Source organism: Chrysochloris asiatica, unplaced genomic scaffold, assembly GCF_000296735.1.
Source record: "Chrysochloris asiatica unplaced genomic scaffold, ChrAsi1.0 scaffold00350, whole genome shotgun sequence".
Lineage (NCBI taxonomy): Eukaryota > Metazoa > Chordata > Mammalia > Afrosoricida > Chrysochloridae > Chrysochloris > Chrysochloris asiatica.
In genome coordinates this window covers 2,084,435-2,094,511 of record NW_006408868.1, presented here as the reverse complement: position 1 = coordinate 2,094,511, position 10,077 = coordinate 2,084,435, and the positions used below count along the sequence as shown (strand labels likewise).

Genomic DNA, 10,077 nt, shown 5'->3' with positions numbered 1-10,077 from the left:
TTCCTTATTCACTGTCCAGCTTTCACATGCTTATGAGCTTATTGAAAATATCATGGCTTGGATCAGGCGCACCTTAGTCCTCAAGCTGACATCTTTGCTCTTCAACACTTTAAAAAGGTCTTGTGCAGCAGATTTGCCTAATGCAATATATCATCTGATTTTTGACTGCTGCTTCCATGAGTGTTGATAGTTGATCCAAGAAGAATGAAGTCCTTGACAACTTCAGTCTTTTTTCCATTGATAAGAATGTTATTTGTTGGTGCAGTAGTGAGGATTTTTGTTTTCTTTACATTGAGATGGAATCCATACCACTGCACTAGGTGGGCTGCTCTTCTACCTTTTTGAAGCTCAGGGGCCTAGTCAGAGACACATATTCTAGTCTCTTCACTACAAAAGCAGACCTTGCTGACAAGTATAAAAGGGTACAAAGTGCTTTAGGGGTAGGTGCTGACTTGGAAGACAGTGGGGCCTGGGAGGTGGCAGAGGGGTGCTGTCAGAGAAGACACACTGGGCAGAGAGGACTACAGGAGGGAAGGCCAGTAGGGCAGGGCTTGTTTGGAGAATGTTAAGGACCCCAGAATGGCTAGAGCCTAGAATGTGTTGGGAAAGGTGCCTGAGAAAGTAGGTTGAAGCCAAATCATGGAAAGTCTCAAAAGAAATTAGGAAAGACTGTATGTCCTAGGATGTAGTGCTGTGGGCTAATGTGCTGGACTGCAAAGTTGGTGTGAACCACAAGGTCAGCAGTTTAAGCTCACCAGTTTCTCCTTGGAAACCCTATACAAGGTCACTACAGGTTGGAACTGACTCAACAGCACTTAACAACACACTAGATAATAGAGACACCTACAGAACAATAGCTGACTACATACATTGGATGCTTTTTGTCTTATAAAGCGCTTCCTGTGCATTCTTTCATTCCACAATCATAACTGGCAGCATGCAGGAAAGAGCAGGAAGCTTAGGATCAGAAGTCGGGGGTCCACTCTACGTGGGTGGATTTTAACAAGTCACTTCACATTTCTGTGTCTTACTTTACTCATCTCTGACAACAGGCAACAGGGTCCAATTCACACTGCTTTAGGAAAGTTTACACAAGACTAGACATGTGAAAATGTTAGATTCAACTTCTGGTCCTCAACTCTTCCTCTGTAAGATGGGAACAAATCCTGTCAGCTTAACTCAGGGGGTGGTGGCTACAATTTTGTAAGAGAAAGCAAAAATCTTATTAGCAAGGCAAGTACGTTGTTGTTAAAGTCTCATAGAGTCGGTTCCCACCCATAGTGACCCTGTATAGGGTTTCCAAGGAGTGGCTGGTAAGCTTGAACCACTTACCATGTCATGTAGTGCAAACCAACTTTTCAGTTCAGTGATTAAACCCACAGCACCACACCAATGTACTCTCCTTTAGCAGATGAGGATGGGGAAGTTAGTCCTTCTTGGTTAGTGGGCTGAGAGCCTGATGGTGGTGGTGGTTATGTGTCGTGGGGTCGGAACCAACTCATAGCGACCCTGTACAGGGTTTCCAAGGCTGTAAATCTTTACGGGAGCAGAAAGCCTCATCTTTCTCCCGCGGAACAGCTGTAGTTTTGAACCACTGACCTTGAGGTTCGCAGCCTGATTCGTAACCACTACACTACCAGAGAGCCTGATGAGAGGCTCTTAACTACTTAAACAGTATCTCTGAGTACTAATCATAGTTACTTATTGGGACAAGCTCGCTGAAAGACAGCAAAGACTGTGGCGTACGTGCCCTGACGGGCCTGAAACCGGTTCATTTTTATTGTTGTTGTTAAATGCCGTTGAGTCGATTCAGACCCATAGCGACCCTGTCTAGGGTTTCCATGGAGCGCTGGTGAGTTTGAACCGCCAGCTTTGTGGTTCAAACAACTTTGCAGTCCGGCGCATTAACCCACAGCGCCACACCAGTACTCCTTTAAAGGACCAGAGATTATTGCGCCCTGCCCCTAACATCTCAAAACCACCAATCAGCGAATCTGTCGTTTTGTGACGCTATCTTCCTACGACGGAGCTCGGTCGCGGCTGCGTTTCCCCGTGACAGAACCGGGATCCTGAAGCGATGGGCAGCCAGGAGGTGCTTGGCCAGGCGGCCCGGCTGGCCTCTTCCGGTCTCCTCATGCAGGTACCATCTGCTTGGCCGGCCTCCTGACTGTTCTGTATCTGGGATTCGCGGGAGGTAGTTCTGGGGCCTCTGAGAAACCGTCCTGAGCCATCCTAAAGTGGGCCTCGCTACAAAGGGGTCTGCAGGAGGTGGCTGCGGCGATGAGGGCGCGTCTTGGTGCTTGAGTTGGGATTCCTTTCACAGGCCTGACTGGAAGACTGCACACAAATCCATTTCTTTCTGAGCCTTTTCCCCATATGGCACTGTGAGAGAGGTCTAGTGTCGGGGAGCATTTCGTGCTTTAGAATCTGCTATATTTAAGGCAAAGGGTTCATTTCTTTTGGCTCCCACCCCTGTCCCACAAACCACCTCAGACTGACTCCCCCAGAATTCAGAGAGACTACCAAACGTTGGTTAGGCTGGTATGGATTAGAATCCTGCTTCCACCTTACACTGGCTGCACACGTGACCCAGGACAAATGACTTCACCTTTAGCTTCAGTTCCTGATTAGTAAAATGGGTAATAGTACCTAGCTCATAAAGTTGTTGTGAGTATTGATAAGATCATTCAAATAAAAGCATTTTAATACTATTAAGTAGCTGGCTGCATCTTCCTTCTGGCTGTGGGCCCCTAATTTCCATCATTTGTCAGAGAATATGGTAGATGCCAGTTGATCCAAATGGTATCTAAAGAGTCAACTGTAGAAGCTAGTCATTCCAAGTCAAGGGGCTCAGTTTCTCTATGTTGCGCTCCAGACCCTTTCAAACCTCGTCTACCACAGCCCTGAATTCTCCCACCCTCCATATTACAGAGACAGTGTCTGACATGCACATTAGGAGAAAGAACCAGGCTGACTTGGGCTTGCCACTTGCTAAATGCCTGCCCTTGGGAAAATCATTTGACTTCTTTGAACATCAGTTTCCTCATCTTAAATGAGAACTATAAGTCAGCCTCATAGGGTCATTAGGAAGAGTCGACGAAATCACATCTGGTAAGTGTGTGCTGCCGAGTCAATTCTGATTCATAGTGACACCTGTATGACGAATAGAACTGCCCTATGGGGTTCCTAGGCTATAATCTTTATGGGAGCCAATCACCAAACCTTTCCTTCTGTGGAGTTGCTGGTGGGTTCTGACTGCTGACCTTTTGGTTAACAGCCAAATACTTAGTCATTCATTGTGCCACCAAAATACCTGGCGTGTTACAAGTACTTAATAAATGTTGTTGTTGTTGTTGTTAAGTGCCTTCGAGTCGGTTCCGACCCATAGCGACCCTGTACAGGGTTTCCGAGGGTGTAAATCCTTACGGGAGTAGAAAGCCTCATCTTTCTCCCGCGGAGCAGCTGGTAGTTTTGAACTGCTGACCTTATGGTTTGCAGCCCAATTCGTAACCATTACGCTACCAGAGCTCCTTAATAAATGTTGTTAGTTGCCATCAAAGTTATTCCGACCCCTGGTGATCTCATATGTGCAGAGTAGAACCATATCATATAGGGTGCTCAAGGCTATGACCTTTTGCAAGCAGTCAGTCAGAGCTGTCTTTGGAGGCACCCTTGGGTAGATTCGAACAACTAATCTTTTGGCTAGTTGAGTGCTTAACCATTTGTGCCACCCAGGAACTTAATAAATGTTAGCTTTCCTAGTGTGGTGCTGTAGAATAAGCAAGGTCGGCAGTTCAAACCCACCAGCTGTTCCTTAGAAACCCTATACAGGGTCTCTATGAATCCGAACCAACTTGACAGCACTTTACAACAACATTTTTATTAAGGCAGTAATAATCCTGGTAGGATAATCACTGGACTGCTAATTACAAGGTTGGCAGTTCAAACCCACCAGTCACTACACTGAGTTGTTTTAAGTCAGAACTGACTCAACAGCACTTAACATGTTGATGTTTTATTGTGAATTATGTGATAGTTTACATGGGACAACATTAGTTTTACATTCATCCTATCGTATATCGTTTCATTACCATGGTTACAACCCCTCCATGCATCATCAACCAACCAAAGGGTATACCCTACAAGCCTGCACCCCGGTCGTCAACACACAGCCCCTCTCCCTCTCTGTGTCTAAAGTCCCCAGCTGCTCCATCTCTACGTGCCATCATATCTGCCTCCATCTCTGGCATCGCTGCTTCTCTGGGTAGGGTCCTAGTCTCCACTCTTCTCCCTTGATGGTCCCAGGGACCTCCGCTCCTCAACTGCAAAGTTAATCACTCCCCTTCTTGCTACAAAATGTCTACCTTTACATTTCCAACCCTCACAATCAGTCCTGATAACGATTATTCCCTATTTTATCACTAGAGACCTATCTGCATTTCCTATCATCAGCCCCGCCCAGACAGATTGGATACTACTCAGTGGAGATTCTACCTTCCTCCACACCCTCTGGCTCTAGATTTTTCATTTCTTCCTGAAAGCTTGTAAGCCAGTCACTTCTTGCCTTTGTAGGCCCCCCTCCCCCCCACTTTGGGTAGCCAATGTCCAAGTTGCCCATCGCCGTCTACTGTGTGTATGGAGGTGGTGGGAATGACCCTTACTATAAAGATTTGTTCTCTCTTTTGAGCTACTGCTTCCATAAGTATAGGCCAAGTTCATCAAATTGTATCAGATTACTCTTTTTTCCCCTCTTCTTTCTTCTTCTAGTTGAGCTCTGATCTTCCAGTCATTGAAGCCAGGTCAAGTGGGTATTGATCTGCACGTATGGGTGTTCCTGTGCATATTCCCTCTCTTCTTATCAGCTGGATGCTTCACTCTCCACTCTAGTCCTCTGTGGCTATGTCACTGACTCTGGGCCCAAGAGTTCCCAGGTCTTGCCACACTGCTAGCAACCAGGTCTCCACCTGGGTTCACAGGAGTCTATTGAATGTTGTAGGACTTAGCTCGCAGCTTCACTGCTGTTTTTCCCTTACTTCCCCTTATCGGTGGCAAACGTGGTCACCAATCAGAGCGTTTATTCCCATTGAGTCTTAATCTTGGAAAGGGGTTTGTCCTGAGGGGACCCAACCACTTGCCTTGATGTCTCCTGGTCGAGCAACTTGCTTGTTCTTGTAGTAATCAGTCAGTCTGCCTATGTTGTTTTGTATTTTTCCTGTCGGTCTTTCTTTCAAGAAATATCTTCTGTTCTTCTAGCCAACATAATGATTTTTTTAAACCATAAGGGATGAAATGAGATAATCCATGTAAAGAATATAGGAGTGCCTAGCATTCATAATTGCTTAATTGTTGTTAGCTGCCATCATTTTGACTCCAGTTCACGGCAACACTCACGGCAACCTCATGTGCAACAGAATGAAACATTGCCTGGTTCTATGGAATCTTCACTCGCCAGCATGTTCAAGTATATTGTTGTGGCTGCTATGCCAAGCCACCTCATCAAGGCTTTCTCCCTCCCTTATTGGCCCTCTCCTTCACCAAACATGATGTCCTCCTCTAGCAATTGATCTCTCATAACATCCAAGCAAGCAAGTCAGACACTGCTCTTTGTGAAGGTTTTCATTGGCTCATTTTTTAAAGTAGACCACCAGGCCTTTGTTTCTCATCTATCTTAGTCTGGAAGCTCTGCTTAAAACCTGTCCATCTTGGGTGGTAACACTGCTAGTATTTGAAATACTGGAAGCATAGCTTCCAGGATTACAGCAATATGCAAGCCACTATAGCACAACAAAGTGACAGGTAGGTAGGTGGTGTGGTGGTGGTGTGCCACCAAGTCAGTTCAGACTCAGAGACCCTGTATAGGGTTTCCAAGACTAAAAATCTTTACAGGAGCAGAAAGCCTCATTTTTCTTCTGTGGAGTGACTGCTGACCTTAGCAGCCCAGTTTATAATCCATTATGCTACCAGGGCTCCTTGGACTTCTGGTATGGTGGTAAAGGATCAGCACTGTACTGTGAACAAAAGGTTGGCAGGTCAAACCCACCACCTGCTCCTCTGAAACCCTATACAGGGTCGCTGTGAGTTGGAATTGACTCAACGGCACTTAACAGCAACCAGGGCTCCTTAATTAAGAGTATACCATTCAAAGAACCCTGGTGGCACTGTAGGTTAAGCATTGGGCTGCTAGCCACCTGCTCCATGGGGGAAAGATGAGACTGTTTGCACCTGTAAAGATTGTTAGTCTTGAAAACCTTAGGGAGCATTTGTACTCTGTTCTGTAGTCAATTTGATGGCGTTGGTTAATCATGTTAACTATTCTCATGGTGAGAGCCCTGGCCATGTAGTGGGTTACGCGCTGGGTTGCTAACCAAAAGGTCAGAAGTTTGATTCTATTAACTGCTATCTGCTCCTGTAAAGATCTACAGCCTCGGAAACCAACTCGATGGCACACCACCGCCACCACCACCACCATTCTCATGATGTATTTTTATATCTTAACCCGAATTTTACTTAACTTTTTTCCCCCCTCTTTTATTTTATAACATAAATAACTGTTTTGAGTTCATTGCTTTATCCATGCTGTTGATTGTTTAACTTGCTCCCCAGACTGGTTTTTTAAAAGAAAAATAAGCTGTAGTACAAAACACGTAGGACTAGGAATCAGGTGACCTTACCAGCAAGGTAAATAATTAATAGATGTGAAAGAGCTTTAATTGTGAATTAATTGATAGTTTACATGGCATAACATTGATTTTGCACTCAACCAATCGTATTTTGTTTCATTGCAATGATTACAATCCCTGAAAGAGCTTTTCTTAAACTGTAAAGTCCTTTACAAAAGAAAATGAAAACTGTTGCTTTTAAATTCCTCTTTGTGGAACAAATGCTGGGTGGCAAGAGTGACCTTAGAGTTTCATTAGCTGCAACCTTAGTCCAGACCAATTAGATATAGCTATAGTCTGGAACATTGTGTCTAAGACAGTGGTGACTGTAATTGTGAGGTTAACGTAAGTGTGTGTATGTGGTTTTGTGTTTTAATCTTGTGGCATGAAGCACGGTGGATCTGTAGGATAAGCACTGAACTGTGAACCACAAGTCAGTGGTTTGAGCTCACCAGTCCCTCCTCAGGAGAAAGATGAGGCTTTCTGCTCCTGCAAAGATTTACAGTATTGGAAACCCTGTACATGGTTGCTACGAGTTAGAACCGATTTATGGCACTTACCAACAATAATCTTTAAGCTTCTTGAGTGTTTTAATTCAGCCATATATGCTTTCTAGATTATAGAAAATGTAGTCGTTTTGCTGTTACATGTTATTTTGTAATAATTTCAGAGTTTATTCTGTTTTAATTATTTTTTTATCCAAGGGACATACATCACCTACCAACATTTTGAGCTTCTCACGTTTCTTGCGATACTGCTATCCCAGATGTATTGCATACTGCTGCTTATTGTTCCGGGACCTGTGTAACTGTGTGATTTTAAAGAAATGGGATTTACCCCACCAATCCTACCGCCAGAATCTACTTGGAACATACTCATATGTATGCTGTATAATTTTATTAAAATCCATATTACCTCAAAAGTTTTTTTTCCTCTTGATTTCAGTATGCCTTTTGGTACTGAAAATACATGGTATCAACATAAAATTCAAAACAGAGCCTGCCCAGTAAAGGTTAACTCTTAAGCTGATCATGTTAAAAACATGAATGCCATTCATTTGTCTGCATTTTTCAAAAATACCTTCACCTTTACAATCTCATTTGATCCTTTTCACCAACCCTGTGAGATGGTAGCCTCCTTTGCTAGAGGAGGAAATTGAGGTCTATAACAATCAGAAGACTTTGCAATGAATTACAGCTGAAAGGCGAGTCAGGCCTCTGAGCTTTCTCCATTAAGGAAGGCTCCATGAACTGACATCATTCTTCTAACACTGAGTGCAAATTTTCATGTGTGTGAATATACGTGCATGTTTCTAAGGAGAGACTACAAACCTTTCACTGGATTCTCAGAAGGTCACCTTAGACCTGAAAAGGTTAAGAATGTGATATCTTAAGCTTTGGAGACCTTGCCCCTCAGTGACACTTCAGGGATAATGTCATGTACCCTCCCTTCTTGATCATTACCTTTCCCTGGAGATTTTCAGACTAGTGGCTCCTTGGCATACTTTGAATTTTCCAGATTGTAGCCGCTCATGTGTAAGCCCTAGAATGCTTGACGCATAGTGATTTTTCATTTCCTCTGGCGGGCACTTGAATTACACCTGTGGTGTTGCTGGGTTGCACAGGGGGTGTTCTTTAGTGAGTGAGGCTTGTACCCAGCCAGCCACCCCATTTAACATCCCAGTCTAATTGCAACGCTATTGTTCTCTAGGGCTCATGGGAAGAATTCTTTGCTCAGGTGATTTTCTTGAACTGACAGCGTTTTAAAGTTTCAGGATGTATCTCCCTCCGTAAACGGCAATAGCTAGACTCCCCCTTTCCCTTTGGATTTTATTTATCTTATTATTGCAGTTGTCCTTTTAAAAGTACTTCATTTAAAAGGTATTTCAGCTCCTTTCAGGAAAGTGGCAGATATGTAGTAAACAAACACAACCTTTTCTGTTTTCTAATTGAGAAAACCGAAGTTCGGAGAGATTAACTCTCATTATTGAAATCCCTAGATAATACTAGGCAAGGAAGAAAGGGAAATTAGACTCGTGATTTCTAGTGAGTCTGCTATGCCTCGCTTGCTAAGTGTGTGTTATTGCTAAATAGGCTGAGGGTTTTCTGCTAGAGGGAGGGCAATGTGGACCACTACGTGGAGTTCTTTTTCTGCCTCCTGAAATGCCTGACTTTGAACATGAAAAAACTCACTATATCTCTCAGGGCTTCTTTTTTCGCATGAGTAAATGAAGGATATTTCCAGGTGCTTTCCTGGGTTCTTTGCTGCACAGGAGCCCCCCTGGAATGAAGTTTCAGAAGAAATGCAGACAGACTGAGCATTTTAGAGAGACCCGCCGTGGTCAGATTGCCATGTGCGTCATTACATCATATTAGGGAGAGCAGCTACATTAGTCTCATCTCAGCAAAGGAAATGCTTCAACACAATTTATTCTTACACAGTTTTTGTTCTTTTTCTGTAGGTGGTGTTTCGATTGATCACCTTTGTCTTGAATGCATTTACTCTTCGCTTCCTTTCAAAGGAAATTGTTGGCATAGTGAATGTAAGGTAAGAAGGATGTACCCTGGCTCCTTCTACAACTCACATCCCTAGTCAGCCTTTCTTCAAACTCTGTACTTGTTGCCCTCAGATTTGAGAAGCATGCATTTTCCCCAGAAGTGAGTGTTTTAGCAGTGGGCTGAAGAAAGACGTGCTGGGGAAAAGGAGGGTGGTGATGCAGATGACTGGGTGATGTTGCTTTTAATGGACCCATGGGGTGTTTTTCCATTAGCAACCTCCAACTGCACATTTCTCTGCCAGCTGTTCCGGTTTGCCTGCTCTTAGAATTCAGGGGAGGAGTGGGAGTAAGTCGTTGCCAGCCCCAATCTCAGGTATAATCCTGCTTTCTTGTCCTGCTGTCAGCAAAGGTAGCAGGAGTTCTGTAGTTTATGAGGATGTGCTGCATAATTGCAGGGCTGGAGCCACCACCTTACCTCCCTCTTTGGTACTTTCTGATGGGGAAACAGTAATCAGCATGAATGCACAAGTTCTTGTTGTGAATTCCTTGGTGGCTCCTGGAAAGCAGACTGCCTTTGTCTTTCAGACTCAGCTTGTCTCTTCTACAGTCCTGCTCACTCTTCATAAACACCCACACATGTTTTTCATGCCACAAAAGTATATGAAATGATGTGGATGCTTAGAGTAGCTCAACTCTCTCAGGTCTGTCTTCATGTCCTGATAAACAAGACAGTATGTTCCAGAAAGATTTCATGCTTAACACCATCAAACATACGTTCTTGGCTCTGTTCTCAGTGGCAGTTCTCAAATCTAGATGGGCAAATGAATCAGATGGGGTGCTTTGCACTAGACAGGGGTAAGGAGCAATCTGGGAATCTGAACAAGCTCCTGAGGTAAATTTGAAGCAGGGACTATATGTATA

General features: G+C 44.0%; 1 protein-coding gene across 1 annotated transcript in view; it reads left to right on the top strand.

Moving 5' to 3' along the window:
- The first annotated feature begins 2,077 nt into the window (after positions 1-2,077).
- The window catches only part of RFT1 (RFT1 homolog (S. cerevisiae)), a 78,660-nt gene continuing 70,660 nt past the window's right edge, over positions 2,078-10,077 (top strand). The window contains exons 1-2 of the mRNA XM_006876059.1: positions 2,078-2,140; positions 9,121-9,206. Coding sequence (XP_006876121.1) covers positions 2,078-2,140; positions 9,121-9,206 — 149 coding nt within the window. The remainder of the gene's footprint in view (positions 2,141-9,120; positions 9,207-10,077) is intronic.